This window comes from Heterodontus francisci, chromosome 35, assembly GCF_036365525.1.
Source record: "Heterodontus francisci isolate sHetFra1 chromosome 35, sHetFra1.hap1, whole genome shotgun sequence".
NCBI classification, from domain to species: Eukaryota; Metazoa; Chordata; class Chondrichthyes; order Heterodontiformes; family Heterodontidae; genus Heterodontus; species Heterodontus francisci.
This window is the reverse complement of record NC_090405.1, coordinates 35,209,397-35,232,731: the sequence shown is the minus strand read 5'-3', so window position 1 is coordinate 35,232,731 and position 23,335 is coordinate 35,209,397. Positions and strand designations below refer to the sequence as shown.

General features: G+C 40.3%; 1 protein-coding gene across 1 annotated transcript in view; it reads right to left on the bottom strand.

The window, feature by feature from the left end:
- Positions 1-23,335, bottom strand: part of LOC137350605 (fibrillin-1-like) — a 670,523-nt gene that overhangs the window by 239,469 nt on the left and 407,719 nt on the right. Inside the window, exons 19-21 of the mRNA XM_068015324.1 lie at positions 19,844-19,969; positions 6,369-6,488; positions 4,272-4,409 (exon numbers count right to left, since the gene is read on the bottom strand). Coding sequence (XP_067871425.1) covers positions 4,272-4,409; positions 6,369-6,488; positions 19,844-19,969 — 384 coding nt within the window. The remainder of the gene's footprint in view (positions 1-4,271; positions 4,410-6,368; positions 6,489-19,843; positions 19,970-23,335) is intronic.

Sequence of the window (23,335 nt, the reverse complement as noted above, 5' to 3'; positions counted from 1 at the left end):
AGAAATCCAATACATGTTGGAAAACTGCCTAATTGAATCCAGCCAAAGCAGCTGGAGTTTCCCAGTGGTATTAGTGCCTAAATCTGACTGTTCAACTAGGTTTTGCAGACTACAGAAAGGTTAATGCAGTAACAAGGGCAGACTCCTACCCAATTCCTTGCTTGGAACACTATACTGACAGAGTTGGCAGTGCCACGTTTCTTACAAAAACAGATCTGTTAAAGGGATACTGGCAAGTTCCTTTAACACCCCAAGCTAAAGAAATATTGGCCTTTGTCACACAAGACGGTCTTTTCCAATGCCAAGTGATGCCATTTGGGCTAAAAGATGCCCCAGCAGCTTTTCGCAGACTAATGAACCAAGTGGTAGCCAGTGTTCCTAACTGTGGTTTACCTTGATGATGTGCTGGTACACAGTGACACCTGGAAGGACCACTATGAACAACTGGAAGCTCTTATTTAGAAAATTACAGTTGGTTGATTTGGTGATAAACATTACCAAAAGTGAATTTGCAAAAGTGTGGGTAACCTACCTCAGGCATATAGTAGGTCAAGGACAAGTGTTGCCAAGAACAGCAAAAGTACAAGTTCTCTGCCCCTAAGAAATCGTGAGATTTTTGGGGATGTGTGGTTTCAACTGCAAGTTTGTACTAAATTTTAGTACAATAGCTGCTCCACTGACAGATTTGCTACAAAAAAGAAAGCCAAGGTAGAGCGGTTAGAAGGGTGCAAAGCATCTTTTGAGAGGCTGAAAGCCATTTTGATCAATGAACCAGTATTGGTTGCTTCGAATTTCACTAAGCCTTTCAAGGTAGCAACTGATGCTAGTGACCTGTAGGTCGGTGCAGTCCTGTTACAAGACAATGAATCAGGTATAGAAAGGCCAGTGGGATACTTTTCCAAAAAGCTAAATCGACACCAAAAGAGATAGTCAACAGTGGAAAAAGAAATCCTGGGCTTATTACTAGCTCTGAAGCATTTTGAAGTCCATGTCCGCCACGACTACAGAGAGACACTGATATATACTGATCATAATCCCTTAGCCTTTGTGGAAAAATTCAAAAACCAGAATGCCGGACTATTTCGATGGAGTTTACTATTGCAGCCCTATTACTTAAAGATTATGCACATTGCGGTGAAAAATAATGTAATTGCTGATGCTTTGTCTAGAATGTAACTTTGCTTTGAATTATCTGAGTACAAAGATGGCATAAAGCAGAACTGTATTAGTTACAGGTAAAGAGTGAATGAGAATGAGTGTGGAACTGTGTTTTAATATTTTTCATCCTTTGTTTTGTATCTACTCTTTGTAATGAAACGCATTTAAAAATGGCGTTTCATTCCTCCAAGGATGGAGATGTTATGAAAGTGCTCCATTTTTAAAGTTTTTTGAGGACTTGTGTTTTAGAATTGTGGAGATGGATTCATTGGAGGACTGAAGTGATTCCATAGATGCTGGACTTTTTTTTAAAAAAAGGGTCACTGAAAAAAAGCACCATTTACTGGATGTCATATGTCTTCAGCTAAGTAAACAACAGGTGCCTTCTGACTATGGGAGTTATTTATGTGAGAAGTGACAGGTCAAGATTTATGGTGGTCAGGAGGTTTTGACTTTCTGGTTGGGGTGTGGACTGTTTTGAATGTCAGTTGGGCTTGTAGCCTGCTGAAAGAAACACCCAGCTCATCTTTTCTCTATCTCTTTGAGAAATCCTGCAAAAAAAAAATCCAGTGTGTGATAGCTGTAACACCTGATGCCACATTTTTGCTGAGAAGCTTCTGAAAAGATCCCAGTGACCCGTCTACGTGTACTCGGACACCAGACTGTATGCCATCTGGAACATAACATATCTTATCCATTCCTTCAAAAATTAACAAGTACTTTGGCCTACGCATCTTTATTTTTCTTTTAACCGGTGTGTGTGTGCGTGTGTGTTGGGTATTTAGAAGGGAATATATATATTTACTGTCATATTTCAAACTGTGTGTTAAAGCTTTGCATCTTTATTGACTAAATCTTATAATAAATTAATACTTTTGCTGTTTATTAAAGAAACCTGGTTGGTGAATTTTATTCTGAAACTAAAAATAGAGTATATAATTGGCTGCAACAGTAACTGGGTACACATTTAAATATGCGGTGATCTGTGGAGAAGTGGAACTAGAGAAAGACAGTGTACTCCTCCTGCCTTGGTTGTAATAACAGCCTCCTTAATGATTTATGAAATAAATTATAATGAAATAAATTTTTAATGTTTAAATCAGAATTACAATGTTGCATCTCTATAAGCTCTGAGACAGTCACTGCTTGGTACTATAGCTTGCTTCAAATGATAAAACTGAGTTCTTACATGCATAATCTTATGCAAATCATTAAGGAAGCTGTAATTACATCAAACTAAAATATTTGCCAACATATATAAATTCAACATTTTCACAATTCTAAATGATAAATAATGATGTTATTTGACAACTGCAATTAATACATTAAGTGTATGTATTGGGAATGAGTGCCTTCAAAATCTGAGCTTCACTTAAATTGTAAACTATTTTTAAAATGTGGTAAAAGTGCAGCTTTCCTTGTTGTCCCACCGCCATGAGCGGTGGTGAGTGCAGAAAATGGCGGCCAACCCACAGAGGACCCGTGCTGCTGCGATTCGGCGGTGGGAGGTCACTTAACATACTGATGGTGGCTGCCCTCCCCACCCCCACACAATCACATGGCAGGGTGGCATCAGCAATGCCGTGAACGGCGTTACCTAAATTGAGGGCCGTGCTAGCGTCATTTTTAAAAGGCTGACAGTCCTGCAAACAAAATGCAGAGTTGGCCCATCCCCTCATCCATAAAATAATGCAAAGTTGACGCCTTCCCCCCCATCTATACAATGAATGCAGAGTTGACCCCTTCCCACCCATCTATACACAGAATGCAGAGTTGACCCCATCCCCCCCATCGATACACAGAATGCAGAGTTGACCCCCTTCACCCCCACCTCTACACAGAATGCAGATTTGAGTCCTCTCCCCCCCACCTATACACAGAATGCAGAGTTGACCCCCTTCCCCTCCTTGGTGGCGCCAGCTTCTCATGGATGGGAAAATGAAGGCATGCGAGTGCCGCCCATCGAGCTCAAGATCGGGAACGAATGGGAAGACCACAGCAGATGACATTGAAATTTATGCAGAGAAGTATTTTAAATATTTAAACTAGGTTCCCGTCGCAAAGTGGTGGAGGTACTGCCATGGAGCTTCCCCACCCCCGGGAAGCTTGGGCCCGGCAAGCCCGGCATCAGGTTCATTGGCAGCCACTGCCTCTCCGATTCTCTGCCCCACCTCCCCACCACAGAACCTGCCGTCTGGAGGACAACAAGATTCAGCCTGTGTCTGACGCATCCAAGGGACATTTAAAATCTGAAGGAGTGGCATCAGCATTTTCTGCTGGGAAAATACCAAGTGTTCTAGGGTTGCTTTTGGAGCCCCACCTCATACTTCTGACCCTCCCATCCTTACCATTTAAACTACCTCCAGAGAAGAGAAAGTAGATCAGTGCAGGAGGGAAAAAAAGACAGCAGCTGAGACCCAGCAACAGACAGGCAAGGACAGTGATTTCAACAGGATGATGAGTAAGTAGGGCTTCCTAACTCTCTGACCAAATTAAATCTCCTGGACCAACAATTGTCAAATTATTTAAGATTTAAACTGATATCGCTCTCAGCACGAGCCTAACATTGCTGAGAAACATTAATGAAGCAAATGTAATTCTGCAAGCATTGCGTAAACAAATTTACCAAGGCTTCATGAGGTAGATATGTGAATGTCAATTGCTGAAGATAACTTAAAGAATTATGGGTGATGAGTTCCAATCCTTTTAATAACCTTGTCTTAGTCCCCTCCCCTTGTTTTTGGCTGATTTGTCATTTATTTAGGATTTCTTTCTTTCTTTCATTAAACAATAAGTTATTTCCTGAGAGAAAGCAGAAGTATCTGACGAATTCCCATTTGTCTTCTATTGCTGCTTCAGTGACCTTATTATTTTTCTTCTATTCCTGTGCGAAGTGTAATTTCTCTGCTTGCTACGTTTCCCTGGCTTGCTGGCTAGAATTGGAGGAACAGAAATTTACCTGTACTTTAACAATGGCACAGCACTACAGTATATACTCCCAGAAAAAAGTTTAAGATTCAGTAATGACACTATTAACACTAGAGTGAAATATAAATAATCTCAATGCAAGGTAAACTTTTTAATCGAATGATATCTGTTTGGAACATGATTACCTATTTTACAAGGAATACATGGACTTCCCCATGCAGCACCCAATGTTGAGCAGCATTGTGACTTTAGTGTGGCACCGTTGATGTTAATTTCGCATTGTCCACCAATGTGTTGCAACCAGCAGGTACCCTTAACTGTTTCTGTAGAAAAAACACATTTCGAAATGAAAATATTGGCTTAGCAGAATTCTTTTCAGTTAAGCACAATAATGTCAGTGACGGAGATCTGAAAGTTTCCTGAACTTTAAAAATTTACATCAACAGGGAAAACTAACATGCATATGAAACTAAAAATGCTGGAAATTGTGGAGAGAGAAGTGGTGACCTTTCATCAGAACTGACCAGAAACGTTAACTCTGCTTCTCGCTCCACAGATGCTGCCAGACCTACTGAGTATTCCCAGCATTTTTTGTTTTTACTTCAGATTTCCAGCATTTGCAGTATTTTGCTTTTATTATTATTATGCATATAAAACTGCCTTACAAGTGCATTCATGAACTGATGCTTTGTTAAATTACCTTCAAACACAGGGTTTCATATATTCTAAGTCCAGAACCTGCTTTTTTATGCTTCAGAATATGCAGAAAATACTAGTATAAAGGCTGTGAGGCCTGCTGGATGAATTGTAATGTTGCGGTACTAGCTTTCCAGCACTAGAGGGACTGCTACTATCTTAAACAGCACTACCACATGACCACACAAAATGGACACCTGTAAATATCATGAATATTCCTTTTAATCCTTCACGTTCCCCATAATCCCAAATTCCATACTGTAGTTCCAAAATGTAATTTCTTCTAGTAGCCACTTTATTTATTTATGGATCAAATAGTAATGCATTTAGGTAACAACTGTTTATACTGAACAATTTCAATTTTATACAAAATGATTCAAATTATTTCAGAAAGAGCAACATTTTTATATATTATTTGTATTCTGATTTTATTGAAATTTTCATGTGACAGTACAACATTGAACTAAAATAAATTTCGCCTCAGATTTTCTTGCCTTTTAAAGGTAATTGCCTGGAAGTTCTCTCCCTCTGGGCTCAAACACCCAACATAGAGGACTATCTTTAGGGCTCATCTGGACCAGCAACACAAATGTTACTAGAGCAGATCATAGGCTGAGTATTCTGTAGCGAATGGCTAACCTCCTGACTCCCCAAAACTTCTCCACCACATACACAGCGTGTCACGAGTGTGATGAAATACCCTCCACTTTCCTGGATACGTGCAGCTGTAACAGCATTCAAGAAGCTCAACACCACCCAGGACAATGCAGGCCGCTTGGTCAGTACCTCATCCACCTCCTGCATCGCTGGTGTATTGTGGCTACAGTGCGTACTAACTACCTGATATACTGAAGTAAGGCACCAAGGCTTCTTCGGCAGCACCTCCCAATCCACAACCTCCACCACTTAATAGGACAAGGACAGCAGGTGCATGGAAACAGCATTATCTTCAATCTGTCTTCCAGGTCATACACCATTCAGAATCCTGAAACTCCCTAACAGCATTATGGGAGCACTTCATCACACATGCTACCGCAGTTGAAGAGGGTGGCTAGGGCCTTGTTTTTTTTGGTTTCAGCACATTTCCCAGCCTTCCGCCATGCTCCCAGCTTGGGAATTTTAGGGAACAGAGTTTCATTTTAACTTCAACATTTTTATTACTCTTTTTTATTTGCGTCCCAAAAAGTTGTTAACTAATAAACACTTATCAACATTATTTTAAATTCATTTGAGCAGTGTAAAAAATGAAATTTCTGGTCACGATAAACACAATATTTACTTGCCAGTTATATTTATGATCAACAGTAGATTAATGGTCATACCTTCAATTTGGAAAAAAAATACACGTGAACTTTACTCCTAGCAGTACAACCTCACAAGTACGGCAGCTAAAAGCTGCTACCAAGGCCATATATTAACATGTGCAACTAAACAATAATCTGGAGAATAACTTTTGTTTTCTATAGGTAGTCTATATTGCTTTTACTTTTACAAAAAAAGTTAGAGGTTTTCTATGTTTGAGTGACATGTTCAAATCAGAAAGATTTTTTGCATGCTAAAAGAAGCAAAGATTTAAATGAACATACCAATGCATCGAGTTCTTGATGCATCAAGAGTACTTCCTGGGAAACACTGACATGAATAGCTGCCAGGTACGTTCTTACAAACGCCATTTATGCAGGGATCGGTCTCACATTCATTAATATCTGGGAGGAAAATAGATACATGTTATCCAGCTGATAAATCACATTTAGTACAAAATTCTCTCTACATATTTTTTGTTAATTTTTATTGAGTAAAATTGCACTTTCAAATGTGGTTGTCTGCTATTTTAACAGTGGTGCTAATTTGTTGAAATAGCAAAGAAATTTATTGTATGTTAATATGTTTGAATTCTAATATATGTTGGAGCACATGCTGGCGCCATATTTAAAAGGCTGCCAGCCTTGCATATACCATTTCTATTCTCCTTGGACCTTTGGCTTCCTTCAAAAGCTAAAGTAAACCTGTTTGGGCAAAGAAGTGTGCAAATTTTGTTTCTGCAGGATGCCTGCAGTAGCTTTATAGTATGGATTAATGTTGGTCTGACAACTTTTCAGTAAGTGTGAGCTATTATTACCAACACCATTTAAACTACTCTGTAATGCCTCCCCCCAACAAACACAAACTATATATTCTCAGAGTTCCCCACCTTCAAACACAATCCCCTTGCAGAGTTCGCCCCCCCCTTTCACACACAACCCACTTGCAGAGCTCCCCCACCACCTTGACAAAAATTCCCCAGGTAGGGTCAGCATTGCGGTAATGTCTGCTGCAAACTCCACTTCCCTACGTAACTCCGGTAAAGTTACCTTTCCCCTCAAAGCACCGTGGACTCTTGGCTTGGTGGCAGCCAGCTTTTGAAAGACGCAAAACTGAAGGCATATGAGTGCCGCACGTCAAACGCAAAATCGAGAATACCTTGTTGAATCACGGTGAATGACATTCAAATGTATGCAAAACAGTGTGTAAAACATTTAAATGATGATGCTGTCGCAGTACTTCGCTGCCTCCGACAAAACTGGAAACGAGCATTACGGTGTTGGTTTCTGTGGCGGATGGCTCCACAGAGATTCTCCAGCCAGCCCCACAGGCAACGATCCCATCTTCAACGGGAGTGTAAAATCCAGCCCCATTTTCCAGCATTACAGATCAACATGTTACACATACATGAGCATAATCTCCAGGTTATAGGCATTTGAAGCATTGACTATTTTAAAAAAACAAAACAACCCATCTATTTCTGTATTGAATTAAATTGGGGAGAGGTGCTTATTGATAAGTGTTACCAGTAGCAGCAGTGTTGATCCTCTAATTGTTTGGTTTATGCTCATTAGGCACTGGTATAGGACAGCTGGCTATTAACCTGAGAACAGAAGTTCTGGCAAGTTTAATACTTTTAGGTCCAGTGGCAAGTTGTACACAGACATGATGGACTGAATGGCCTCCTTCTGTGGCGTAATTTTTCTATGGTTTCTATGGAGACATGTTTGATTTTCAGGACTGGATATTTGGTTCTTTTTATCACCTGAAAATACTAGAGATATTCAGAGTCATAAACTAAGAATGATAATACAATTCTTGCAGAGAAAGGGTCAATAGAAATGAACTTTTGACAAAATGTGCAGAGAATTTTTACAGAATCTGCAGAATACTGTGTTCACCTGCTCATCAATAAGGAAGACAGAGTATATCCAGGAAGGCCCTAGGTATGATAACAGTTGGTGTTGAATGGCCACTCTCAAGCAGGGCGGAAGGGGAAGTAGCGGTATAGATATTACAATTGATCTCAGTGTCCCTAGGTTGGGGGGAATTCAGGCAATGTTTGCTTCCTGATTGCTATGTAACTACCTCTGAAGGAGCATGTGTAGGGACAGGACAGTGTTTATGATGCCCTCTGCAGTTGAATAGCCGGAAGTGACCCACCATCTTCAACAGAACCTTCAATCAAGAGAGTAATCTACAATCATCTCAGGCCTGAAACTAGCTAAAACTTGAGTCTCAAGAGAATTCAACAGGTTTAACATAACCATTCTCCCCCACTAAAACCCACCTACCTCTTGCCCTTCTCTATTTGTTTCTTCCTGTGTGTGCGAACAAATGCGCGAGTGAATAATTTCAGGATAAGGCATATTGATCAATAAACAACTGACTTTCTGTTTTTTAAAACTTACAAGAAAACCTGTCGCTGTCTGTTTATTTGAAAAATAAAATATACTTGCTGCAGTCAGGTGAGGAGTTGAACAGTGGGAAGCACCCACGTCACACCACGTGGCCGTAACAAGAAGTTATTAGCAAAAATGGAAGTGCACAGAATTGGAAGTAACCTTGGGACATGGGTTGGTAATTGGTTGGGAGGTAGGAGACACAGTAGGGATAAAAGTAATGTTCTATGTTTGGTGGGATGTCACAAGTAGTGTTCTACAGGGATCTGTACTGGGCCATCAGTTTTTCATCATATATGTTAACGAATTGGTGAAGGAAAAGGGAGTTGTATATTCACGCTTGCAGCTGACACTGAGTTAGGAGGCACAGTATGTTATGCAGATGGAAGCAGGAAGTTACAAAGAGACAAGAACAGATTAAGTGAGTGTAGCTAGAAAATATAGCCCTGGATTTTGCAGTAGTAATGAGGATGAAGCTATCAGTATTTGCTGTCATTACTCCTTTGAAACTGACAGCAATTTCTGGAGTCCGCACATGCGCAGTTAAACATGAAAATCCAGAAGTTGCTGTCAGTGATTCTACACTTCCCTGTACAGTGCGCTCTTGAAGTCCCCCAAGTCTGCAATCAAGTAGAAATCATTGAACTGCAGAGAACTTCCACTTTTACACTATTAGTCTCGCTGTAAAAACCTATGAAAAATTTACACCTTCTTGAATGAGGTGTAACCAGGTTTTTAATAGTGTACTAGTTTCATAATTACTGCTGACAGCCTCGTTGGCCCTAAAAAAAATTGTATTTGTGGAATGTCGAATTTCTCCATAATGATAAAAATCACATTTTTAATTTGTTTTTACAAATGTTTATTTATAATGTTTCAGCTTCTACTTTAGTCCCATGTGTATGTCCCAATCATTTATTTCACTCTTTGTAAAATTTTAATTAAAAGTGAAAGGTTCAGTGCATTTTAATTCCCAATTTGCTGTCTGTGGGAATACACCGATATGATTGGTTGCTTACCCTGCACGATGACAGCTGATGACGGCTGGAGGTTACCTTGACTTGGCGACAGATTCAAATTGATGTTGCAAAAGGGGAAATCTGCACCACAGAGATTGCCAGATATTTGTGGGCAGCATTCTTTAAGGTCAGTGGCGCACACTGCTGCTTTGGTGCTGACCATGAATCAGGGATTATGGAGTCCAATTTGGGGAAGTGTGAAGCCATTCATTTTAGATTTGAGAAAGAAAAATCGGAATATTTTCTAAATGGCGAGAGACTAGGAACTGTGGAGGAGCAAAGGGATATATTTGGGTGTCAATGTGCACAGATTATTTTAAGCTAATGCACAGGTACAAAAAATAATCAAAAAGTCGAATCGAATGTTGGCCTTTATTTTAAGAGGTTAGAATACAAAAGTGAGGAAGTGATGTTTCAGTTGTACAGAAGCTTTGTCCATCTGGGGTACCGCGTTCAATTTTGGGCAATGCACCTCAGGAAAGTTATACTGGGCTTTGAAAGGGATACAGCACAGATTCCCCAGAATGATACAAGGGCATAAAAGGATCAACTATGAGGACACGTTGCATACACTTAGCTTGTATTCCCTTGAGATTAGAAGTTTGAGGGGCAATCTAATCAAAATCTTTAAAATTATAAAGGGATTTAAATAGGGTAGCTACAGTGAAACTATTTCTTCTGGTGGGAGAATCCAGCACAAAGGGCATAATCATAAAATTAGAGCTAGGCAGGTCGGAATGAAATCAGGAAGCACATTTTCCACCAAGGGTAGTAGATATCTAGAACCATACCCCAAAAAGACTACAAATGCTGGTTCAATTAAAAATTTCAAGCTCAAAATGGATAAATTTTGCTAGGTAAGGGTTTCAAAGAATATGGAACAAAGGCAGGTAAATAGGGTTGAGGAACAGATCAACCATAGGGTTGACTAACCGTTAGAACAGGCCCAAGGAATTGAATGGCCTACTCTTCCTCCTATGTTCCCATATAAGTCAGCCTGTTTGCCAGTTTTACTTTGTGACTCTTGAGCTGGCTTTGACTTAGAATGTTCTTCTTCAAATATATGACAGTGCTAGAGTTCATAACAGCAGAATCTATATCACTTCACTTCATAGATCAAAGATGATATTGAATTTTTACATAATTTATGTGATTTACTTTGCTTTGTAATGTAAGGTGAAACATTTTAATAGGTTATTTCTATAAAAGGGTTCTTAAAACATGACCCCATAGCATTAAAACATACCAGATCCAATTTTCAGTATTTGTGTTTTAGATTGGGAACTATAATAATGAAAGCATGCAGTTTAGAGGAACTTAAACGTGGGTTGTGGAGCGTAATTTTATTCAAATAAGTCGCAACTGGACAAAGAATATATCAGATTGACTGCTCCACAATGCGACAGCGTATAGCATATAAACAGCTGAAAGGAAACAACACAAACTTGGTTAAACCACTACATGCAGAGAAGTGAAACAGCAGGACAGTATTATAATTAGTTTCCTTCATTTGATGACTACAGATTTGAAACTATGAGGGAAAAAGTGGATGACAGACTTATATGATATTGGAATATGAGTTTGGCTATCCTAACATAGCAAAGTTATAACAATGGTTTTTGTTCAAAATGACAGGTTTTCTTAGCTATGTGAATTGAAGGTGCAGCATGTTTGTGTACTATAGCCCAGCAAGGTATGGTGTTGCCAAGTTACTATCCCCACAGTCAGACATGGTAAGGTGGCACAGCGTGATATTATTTCACAACCCCAGCATGTCATGTTGGTGTGCCACAGAACAGCAGCATAGAATCGTATGATGAGGGTTTGCATCTTTAGACCTACAATCATTGAACTATCTATTTCACTGTGATATGTCTTAGCAGAGGCCAGGCCCTTCCCAAGGAGGAAAGAAAAACAGAGTCCTTGCCCAGGCTGCTTTTGGTCACTTCTAAGTAGTTAATCTCAGAATAATGTTGATGGAATGTGAGAACAGATTACTGTGCTTTCAACTGTATATATAGTGCGACGATCTGGCTGACAAATGAGAAGGAGCTAACAGTTAAAAAATACAGGTATTTCTTTCTGACTGGGAAGTGAGGAGTATACAATAACTATGTGTAATTTTTAAATTCTACCTATAATATGACATGTTAGAGATGGTGGCTTACACTATGTTTCACGTTTAAATATGTGACTTCACTTCTAAATGAATAAGTGTGGCATAACATGCCAAGTTTTTTGATCTGTTTCAGGTAAAGCAACAGAAGTTACATCACAAATACTCCTATAATTTATTTTAATAAATGGTATTTTACATACTCTGATAAATGCCAGACCCTGCCAGAAATTCATCCACTTTGAATACCAATACATTTTTCATTGGGTGCGGGGAATTAGTGCAGTGGAATGCCTGATTCAAAAAGGCAGGCCCTTCACGTGCATATTAATTTGGTGTGTCCATTGCTATGAAGATGCTTCAATATTTTTAAAGTTTTTTTGAGGACTCATATTGAAATTGTGGAGATGGATACATTGGAAGGATGAAGATTTCATAAATGTTGGACTCTGTTGTTGTTGACATGTACTTTAAGCTCAGTAAACAACAGAAACCTCGGTGACTTGGGATAGATGTTTACAGAGAAGCCACATGTCAAGGTTTATGGCAGTCAACAGATTGAATTTCTGTTTGTGGTTTGGATATTGTTTTAGTTCAGTTGGGTTGTGAACTGTTGTGAAGACAGTTGGTGTTTGGCCTGCCAAGGAAAAAGAAACCGCCCAGCTCACCTCTTTCTCTACCTTTTTGAAGAAACCCTGCAAAGATCCAGTGTGGGAGAGCTAAAATCCCTGGTGCTGCATCTCTCCTGAGAAGCTGGAAAAACCTGCCAGATTAATTCTCAACGCCGCATGAGAAGAACTGCTTTATAACAGATCCCAGTGGCCCATCTCCACATACCCGAATGCCAGACCAAAAGGGACAACTGACTTCCTTTCACATATTCTCTTTTTTCTTCAATAATTAGCAAGTATTTGGCCAAAGTATTTGTTTTTTGTCTTCTTTTGTAACAGATCTCTGCATAGAAAATTTCTGCGAATTCTGCGACAAGTATACTTGTGTGTGTGTGTGTGTGTGTGTGTGTGGGGGGGGGGGGGGGGGTGGGCAGGGGGGAATTTAAAAAGGGAACTTTCATATTTCAATCTGTATGTTAATGCTTTGCTTCATTACTGGCTAAGTCTTGTTTGATAATAAACTGCTAATTCTGTTGTTTATTAAAAAACCTGGTTGGTTTATTTTATTCTGGGATAAAGAGTAGAGTATATGATTGGCCGCATCAGTAACTGGGTAAACATTTAAATATATGTTGTGACCTGTGGAGAAGTGGAACTAGAAAAGACAGTGCACTCCTCCCACCTCTGTCTTAACACCATCCTGTACGCCGCTTTATGGTGCGCAGGATGTACAATGCAAATCACAAATGTACAGCTGTGATAAGTATACTTGGGGTCATGGAAACGGTATGTAAAATCTCAGTATTTTTTACTTCCAGCAACTCGACTGGGAAGGGTGCCCCAAGTGGGAATCCTGCTAGCTGACATCTTTGAAAGAAAAGGATCAGCAGATGACTGCCAGACAGTACAGGCTGCTTAGGAGCTTCTCTATGCCCAGCTGTCACACCTGCACCTGTAGACAGAGGTGAATATACCTCAATGGGGCAAATGATTATTCCCAAAGTAACCTGGGATTGCAGGCCTAATGGCACCACTATGATTTGTGAATACCTGACTAACCTTACTGTGGTATCCTGCCTCAGAAGTACCCCAACTACAGATATTTCTACTGCATGAAAGAAAGCATGCCAAGGTGATCAATAGTTAGTGTACCCAGATTAGTTGTACCTGCCAAGACGCCACCAATCATTTCTGCATGCCCTGACATACCTGCCAATAATCATGGGGAACTGTGTTCTCCAGGCTTCAGGAAAGAGGCAGATAAAGATCTGAACCAATCTACTATTACGGACAGGTGGTAAGTGATGTGGGTAACTTCCACTTCTTACTCCCAACTGACCGCAATAGTGTTTTGTTAAAAATGGTGTATTAGTCCCTGAGTGTTTAGGGTCAAATAAACAGACAAACCACAGGTTTTCTCTTGTTTTTTTAAAAAAAGGAAGATTAACCTCTATTTAAACAGCAAAACCCAAATTGTTCACAACCTTCACCCGCTCATGCATTCACACACATGCACACACAAGAATAGATAGTGTTACGCTTGCGTGACGTGCAGCGATTGAAAATACAAGAACTCAAAGTGAAGAGTAATAAAAATGGACTTTTCCTTTAAAAAGTGTTGGAAAAATGGCTGCTGAAGGTCAAAAGACCTAACCTTGTATATTCAAACTGTCTTACAGTTTGGCAAGGACAAAAGGATACATTCTAAGCTAAGAGGTGTCAATTACACCCATCCTGAACCCATCGAGACATTTTTGAATTGAATGGGTTCTTCTGAAACCAAGAAGGTGTGACGTAGCCACATCCTAGGTCACCATTTGGAGGAAGATTGATGTCTGCCAACAGGGGCAAGACGTGAGACCGTTTGACCTTAAAAGTAGCTCTCTGGAGAGAGAGAGAGAAGGAGACTCAGGACAACCATCACTGAAGCCTGTCCAGCTGAGAGCGGGGAGAAAATCTAGTAAGTCAAAAGGAAGGTGCCCTCTGTGAGTTCTACACTTCAACTTGTGCAGCAGAAGACGGAAAGTGATCCCCTGTCTCCAGACTGAAATTTCAATGAACAGAGAAATCTAAAAACAACAAAGGCCTGCAACTTTGAAGAAAAATTGACTTCAGAGAAGATTCAACAGGTTAACGTGAACTCTGAAAACCTACCTCACTTCAAACCCCTTATCCTTTTCCCTCCCCGTCTGTGTGTGTGTGTGTGCGCGTGCGTGTGTGTGTGGGTGCAGTTGTAACAATTTCGGGAAAATGAACATTGCTCAATAAATAATTAATTTTCTGTTTTAAACCCGTTGCTGTTTGTTTATTTGATACATAAAACAAGGGGTAAAAACCCAGTAACAAGAACACTTGCTGCGGTCAATTGAGACTTGAACAATGGGGACCACTCACACCCTGACCACATGGCCTTAACAATAGGTAAAGAGAAAAAGGGTAGGATGCAATTAAAGTCCAAAGTGAGGTAAGAACTCGTGGTTCACAGAAACCCGCTGAATCTTCTTGGGAGGAAAGTCTTTTCAAAGGTGCAGGCCAGGATGTCTGTAGTTGTGAACTTGCTGAGATGTTGTGGATTTCTGGTGGTTAAAACTTCACTTTCAAATTAACTGCTTTAGCAATTTGAAGTACAGAATCAGCAGCAGGCCTTCTTCCTTGTGCTGGACTGCTCTTGCAGCCTTTGGATGGAGCTGGTTTTTGGTGATCTTTTCTTATCTCCCCTCCCTCTCCAGAGGGCTAGCAGGTGAGTGTCTGCCAGGTGACAAATGGCCCTCTCCCCTGGTATGACCACACAATGGTCCAGGATATGGAAACTATTGCTATCTTGGTGTCTGAACAGGTACCATTCTGTTACAATGGTGCTACTTCACTCTCATTCATCTGGGTTTGGGCTGTGGAGTCAGTCTGTCTTGCAGAACCTTTGTTAGTCCCATTCCTGTAGGTAGAAGTCATTAACATGCAATGGGCTCCTTTCAGTTCAGGAAACCAGGATGTAGAAGTGGTTTGGGTAGAGATGAGAAATGATAAAGGAAAGAAGTCACTTGTGGGAGTGGTGCACAGGCCCCCTAACAGCAACCACATGGTAGGATGGGATATAAATGAAGAAGTAATGGGAGCTTGTCAAAAAGGTACATCATGGCGAATTTGAATCCACATTTTGACTGAAAAAGTCAGATGGGCAAAGCTGGCCTAGATGAGGAGTTCATAGAATATTTTCGGGATAGTTTCTTGGAACAGCATGTTCTGGAGCCGACTAGAGATCAGGTTTTATACTAGACCTGGTATTGTGCAACGAGATAGGATTAATTAATGACCTCGAAGTGAAGGCGCCCCTAGGTAGCAGCGATCATGATATGATTGAATTTTAAATCTAGTTTGAGGGAGAGAAGAGTGGGTCTAAGACTAGTAATTTAAAATTAAATAAGGGCAATTATGAGGGCATGAAAGCAGAACTAGCTAGAACTGGCAAATTAGGTTAAGGGATAGGCCAATAGAGATGCAGTGGCAGACATTTAAGGGGATATTTCAGAATACACAGAATAAATACATTCCAACGAGAAAGAAAAACTCCAAAGGGAGGACCCACTACCCGTGGCTAACTAAAAAAATTAAAGACAGTATCAAACTTAAAGAAAAAGCAAATAATTACGCAAAAATGGGTGGCAGGTCAGAAGATTGGCCAGAATATAAAAAACAGCAAAGAATGACTAAAAGATTAATAAGGAGGGAAAAATTAGAGTACCAGAGAAAGCTATCTAGAAATATAAAAACAGATAAGTAAGAGTTTCTATACGTATTTAGAAAAGAGTTAATAAAGTGAGCATTGGTCCTATAGAAAGTGAGTCTGGGGCATTAATGATGGAAAATAATGAGATGGCAGATGAATTGAACAGGTATTTTGCATTGGTTTTCACTATAGAAGATACAAGTAACATCCCAGAAATAGCTGTAAATCAGGAAATGGAAGGGAGGGAGGAACTCAAGAAAATTAGTCAACAGGGAAGAGGTACTGAGCAAACTGTTGGAGCCGCGGGCTGACAAGTCTCCGGGTCCTGATGGACTTCATCCTAGGCTCTTAAAAGAAGTGGCTAGTGAGAAAGTTGATGCATTGGTTTTAATTTTCTAAAATTCCCTAGATTTGGGGAAGATTCCATTCGACTGGAAAATAGCCAATGTACTCCTTTATTCAACAAGGGAGGGAGACAGAAAGCAGGAAACTACAGGCCAGTTAGCTTAACATCTGTCATTGGGAAAATGTTGGAAGCTACTATTATTAAAGACGTTGTAGCAGGGCTCTTCAAAAAATTCAGGTTAATCAGGCAGAGTCAACATGGTTTTGTGAAAAGGAAATCATGTTTAACCAATTTATTGGAGTTCTTTGAAGAAGTAACATGTGCTGTGGATGAAGAGAAACCGGTGGATGTATTGTACTTAGATTTCTAGAAGGCATTTGATAAGGTACCACATCAAAGATTATTGCAGGAAATAAAAGCTCATGGTGTAGGGGGTAACATAGAGGCATGGATAGAAGATTGGCTAGCTAACAGCAAACAGAGAGTAGGAATAAACTGGTCATTTTATGGTTGGCAAGATGTAACAAGTGGTGTGCCACAAGGATCAGTGCTGAGGACTCACATTTTTACAATTTATATAAATGACTTAGATGACGAGACCTAAGGTATGGTTGCTAAATTTGCTGATGACACAAAGTTAAGTAAGAAAGTAAGATGTCGAGCACATAAGGAGGCTGCAAAGGGATATAGATAGGTTAAGTGAGTGGGCAAAGATTTGGCAAATGGAGTATAATGTGGGAAAATGTGAAATTGTCCACTTTGGCAGGAAGAATAAAAAAGAAACATATTATCTAAATGGTGAGAGTTTGCAGAGCTCTGAGATGCAGAGGGATCTGGATGTCCTGGTGTACGAATCACAAAAGGTTTGAATGCAGGTGCAGCAAGTAATCAGGAAAGTTAATAGAACATTATTGCTTATTGCGAGGGGAATTGAATACAAAAGTAGGCAGGTTATGCTACAGTTATACAGGGCATTGGTGAGACCACATCTGGAGTACTGTGTACAGTATTGGTCTCCTTATTTGAGGAAGAATGAAAATGTGTTGGCAGCAGTTCAGAGAAGGTTTACTAGACTGGTATCTGGAATCAGCAGGTGTCTTATGAGGAAAGGTTGGACAGACTCGGCTTGTATCCGCTGGAGTTTAGAAGAGTAAGAGGCGACGACTGAAACATACAAGTTCCTGAGCAGTCTTGACAGGGTGGATGTGGAAAGGATGTTTCCTCTTGTGGGAGAATCTAGAACTAGGGGTCACTGTTTAAAAATAAGGGATCACCCATTTAAGACAGAGATGAGGAGAATTTTTTTCTCTCAGAGGGTTGAGAGTCTTTGGAACTCTTTGCCTCAAAAGGCAGTGGAAACAGAGTCTTTGAATATTTTTAAGGCAAAGGTAGATAGATTCTTAATAAGCAAGGGGGTGAAAGGTTAGCGGGGGTAGGCGGGAATGTGGATTTGAGGTTACAATCAGATCAGCCACGATCTTGTTGATTGGTGGTGCAGGCTGGAAGGGGCGAGTGACCTACTCCTGCTCTTAATTCGTATGTACATATGATCGTATGTTCAATTTCAATGAGTTTTTCCCAGCACTGATTCAGACTCAGTTAATGAGTTTCATCTTTGCAGAGAGGCTTGCTGATTCCCAGTACAGGAGAGGTGATCTGACCTCTACTCCATTTTGTCTGTGCTACAGATGTGCCCATTTTCTTGTGGTTCAGTATACCAGCTGACTTTTTATTCTCATAATTCCTCCAGTTCATTATTTCATCACGGCTCCTTCCGAGCATGACACTACCTTGTAGCAAAGCACGAGCACCCCTGGTGAAATTAATGATCAGCTGCATACTTAAACCTGCCTTCATCTCCTTATAGGCAACTTGCAACATTGAGCTATGGGGCTCATGTTGTGGACTGCCACAGAGGACTACATACTTGAAACTTCTTCATCTAGTACCATCTTCATGTCAGTGTAGCCATCAGACAAAGTGTTAGATGCTGGGGTGCACCATCATTGGAATATGGGATTAGAATAGTTGGGTGCTGTTTGGCCGGCACAGACACGATGGGCCAAAGGGCCTGTTTCTGTGCTGTATAATTCTATGACTCTATGACTATCATTTGCCTGCATACTTGTGCTGGTATCTTGGGTTTCCTATCCTTTCTGTCTGCAACTTCTTCATCCTTCAGCCATGGCAAATACTGGGAATGGGTTGAAATACATTTTCAAATCAGCTCTTCAAACTATATTAATTAGCTGACTGAAAATTTGCTGGGATCAGCTCATTTCTATTTGAGTCTGTATAAAATGGGATGGTAGCGTAGTAGTTATGCTACTAGACTCGTAATCTAGACGTTTGGACAAATGATCAAGCAGCATGAGTTCAAATCCCACCACAGCAACTAAGGAGTTTAAATTCTGGATTAAAAAGTTAGTATTCATAATGATGACCATGAAACTAATTGATTCTAATAACCTATCTGGTTCATTAATATCTTTCGGGGAAGAAATCTGCCGTCATTACCAAGTCTGGCCTATATGTGACTCCAGACCCACAGCAATGTGTTTAACTCTTCACTGCCCTCTGAAATGGCCTAGCAAGCCTCTCAGTTGTATTCAAGAAGGTGGATCACCACCTTCTCGAGGGCAATAAATGTTGCCAGTGATAGCCATATCCTGTGGATGAATAAAAAAAACTTGCCAATAACCATTCTTCTGTGAATTACACCAATATTGCAAATCCAGTGCTTATAAATCCATGTGGAATAAAATTCACACTCAAGCTATCAGTAATATGAACTTTTCAGTTGCTGATGAATTATTTGGAGGACAGAGGTAAAACTGACTGAAATAAAAACAGGTCATAGACCTGAAACATTAACTCTGTTCTCTCTCCATAGATGCTGCCTGACCTGCTGTATATTTCCAGCACTTTCTGTTTTTACTTCAGATTTCCAGCATCCGCAGTATTTTGCTTTTATTTTTGTAAAACTGACTGAGGCCGAATCATTCCTTATATCTCCTAGAACTCTTAGCAAACTGGCCAAAGACTGAAACTGATGGTCATTTATATTCTATATACTGATGATCCCAACCTCCTGACTGAAGAGGACAGTGGCAGAGTTTGGAAGTAATGAAGATTAAAAAAAGATTTATATAGCAAAGAATTGAAGTAATTCAACTATCATTCCAAAAAATTAAGCGTAAATTAAAATTTCATAACTTCATTAATTGATAATTAGACACTAATTCCTCCTTGGGTCCACAAATCTGAGGATGCAATTCAAAAGAACTAGTACTGCATAATATAGAAGTGTCTGAAATAGGGGACTGCATATATTATCTATTCTAGCACAAAACTTGCACATTCACAGCTCTTAAATTACTACTAAAATTCAATTAAATGGTAGATATAAATGCATTAGCTTGCACTCTCAGCATTTATCCAGCATGGCAGTCACAATAAAGCATGCACTGCAAGCATGATATGAAAAACAAGCAAGTTAATAAGTCCCTGTAGGGACACTTGTTAAGAGAGATTTTTTTACCTTCACACGTTTCAGATTCAGGTTTAAATACATATCCCTTTGGGCAGGAACAAGTATAACTCCCAGGTGTGTTTCTGCAGAGGCCATTGTCACACAACATGCGATTAATGAAACACTCATCGATATCTGAAAAAAGTTAAATATAAGGATTCTTTAGTATGCATCAAAAGAATAATTGCATTTTCAATTTTTTATTAAAAAATTAGCAAGAGATTATCTTTCACATGCTGTGAAATTAAACTGATCTTAAAACAGCAGAGTTACCCATTGGAGCAGTGCATTTTACACAGTCACAACTATGGCCTCGACTAGAGAGGTAAACGGGTTTGATTCCAATCTTAGTCTCACTACTCCAACAAAACAATGGATTGAGAGTAAGCATTTCCTAACTGCATGGCTTTAGGAGAGGTTATCATGGGCTCATATAGCTAGACTACTCAGTGAGTAGTCAAGAGAACTTTGGGAGCAGATGGTCTGGTCCAACACCTAGTCAATGAGATACTGCTCGGGCCGGGTTTAGGTACACATGGAACTCAGGGCTTCAGGATATGCTACAATATTCTGAAAGAATGAATGACAGTGGTGTTTGAAAAAAAAAGGTCAGATTTGACATACTGGAATTGAAACTTTACAATTTGGATGTGAAGTTGAACATGCTTGTTGCATGCATAGGGATCTTGTATTGTATTGATACAAATAGTTTTAAAAATGCACTACCTACGCAGTCAGTACGACGTGCGAATTGAACAGTCACAACAGCTGTGAATCTCAATGACAGCAGAAATATTAACTGAATTTTTTAGTCAATAGTTTTACTGGTATCTGTTCTTGGAGTTGTACAGTAGCACAGTGATTCTATTACTGGACTAATAATCCTAACCGATGGACTCATGATCCAGAGACACAAGTTCAAATCCCACCACGTCAGCTGGGGAATTTAAATTCAGTTAATTAAATAAATCTGGAATAAAAAGCTAGTATCAGTAATGGTGATTGCGAAACAATCAGCTAGTCGTAAAAACCTATCTGGTTCACAAATATTCTTTCGGGAAGGAAATCTGTCGTCTTTACCCAATCTGCCTATGTGGACTCCAGACCCACTGAAATCTGGTTGACTCTCAGTTGCCCTCTGTCTGAAATTGCTAGGCACATCACACAGTTGTATCAAACATGTGCACAAAACTATAATACTGAAACCAGATGACCACCTCAAATTGACCTAGTCACCGAAAACGACAAAGGGACAGCCTGCCTAGTTGACCCTGCAAAATCCTCCTCAATAACATCTGGGGATATGTACCAAAATTTGAAGAGCTGTCCCACAGACTAGTCCAGCAACAGCCTGACATAGCCATACTCACAGAATAATACCTTTCAGCCAACATTTCAGACTCCATCACCATCCCTGGATAGACCAAACAACTGAACAGACCTGGCAGAGTTGACAGCACAGTAGTATACAGTGATGAGGGAGTGGCCCTGGCAGTCGTCAACATTGACTCAAGACCCTATGACGTCTCATGGCATCAGGTCAAACACGGGCAAGGAAACCTCCTGCTGATTAGCACCTACTGCCCTCCCTCAGCTGATGAATCAATGCTCCTCCATTTTGAACATCATTTGGATGAAGCACTGAGGGCAGCAAAGGCACAGAATGTACTGTGGGTGAGGGAATTCAAAGTCTATCACCAAGAATGGCTCAGCAGCACTACTACTGACTGAGCTGGCCAAGTCCTATTGGACATAGCTGTCAGACTGGGCCTTTGACAGGTGGTGAAAGAACCAAAACGAGGGAAAAACAAACTTCACCTCATCTACACCAATCTACCTGTCGCAGATGCATCTATCCATGACAGTATTGGTAGAAGTGACCACTGCATAATCTTTGTGGAAACAAAGTCCTGTCTTCATTTTGAAAACACCCTCCAACATGTTGTATGGCACTACAATCATGCCACATGGGGTAGAGGGCAGCAAGGGGGGTAATAAGAGTAAGTAATTAATAAATATCAGCACAGAAAAATATTAGAGAAATTTAGGGGGCTAAAAGCCACCAAAATCCCCAGGACCTGATGGCCTACGTCCCAGGGTTCTAAATGAGGTAGCTGCAGAGATAGTGGATGCACTGATAATGATTTCCCAAAATTCCCAGCATTCCAGAATAGTAAATATAACATCGCTATTCAAGAAAGGAGGGAGAGAGGAAACAGGGAACTACTGACCGGTTAGCCTGACATGAGTCATTTGGAAAAGTCTGGAATCTATCATTAAGAAGTCTTAACAATGCACTTAGAAAATCAAAGCATGATCAGACAGAGTCAACACAGTTTTACAAAAGGGAAATCATATTTGACAAGTTTGTTAGAATTTTTTGAGGATGTAACCAGCAGGGTAGATAAAAGGGAGCCAGTAGATCTAGTGTACTTGGATTTCCAAAAGGCTTTGATAAGGTTCCACACAAAAGGTTAATATGAAAGATAAGGACTCATGGTGTTGGGGGTAAAATATTAGCATGGATGGAGGATAGGTTAGGGGACAAGAAGCAGGGAATAGGGAATAAACGGGGCATTTTCAAGTTGGCAGGTTGTGACTAGTGGAGTGCCGCAAGGATCAGTGTTGGGGCCTCAACTATCTACACTCTGTATTAAAGACTTAGACAAAGAGACCGAGAGTAATGTGTTTAAGTTTGCTGATGATATAAAGCTAGGTGGCAAAGCAAGCTGTGTGGAGGACACAAAAAGGCTGCAAAGAATATATAAAAGCAAAATACTGCAGACGCTGGAAATTTGAAATAAAAACAAGAAATACTGGAAATACTCAGCAGGTCTGGCAGCATCTATGGAGAGAGAAGCAGAGTTAATGTTTCAGGTCAGTGACCTTTCATCAGAGTTGGCAAAGATTAGAAATGTTATAGGTTTAAGCAAATAAAGTGGGAGTGGGGCAAGTGATAACAAAAGGGAAGGTGTTGATAGGACAGGGTCACAGAGAATAACTGACAAAGTGGTCATGGAGCAAAGGCAAACGGTATGTTCATGGTGCACTGAAAGACAAAGCGCTAGTACAGAGAGGGTGTTAATAGACAGAAAAATGAACAGCCCTGGCCCAAAGCACAAACATGAAAATAAAAGTGGGAAGGCACATGGCAAAAAAAATGATGAAACAAACTAAAATTAAAAAAAAAACTGAAAGTAAAAAGCGGGGGTGGGGGTGCCGTCATACTCTGAAATTATTGAACTCAATGTTCAGTCCGGTAAGCAGTGTGCAGTGGGAAGAGGACGAGGTGGTGGGGGTAATGGAGGAGTGGACCAGGGTGTCGCGGAGGGAACGATCCCTTCGGAATGCTGACAGGGGAGGGGAGGGGAAAATTACACAATGTTGTCAGGGCCCATAGCCTTTGCAGTATCCAGTGCCTTCAGCTGTTCTTGATAACATGTGGAGTGAATCAAATTGGTTGAAGTTGGTATCTGTGATGCTGGAGACCTCGGGAGGAGG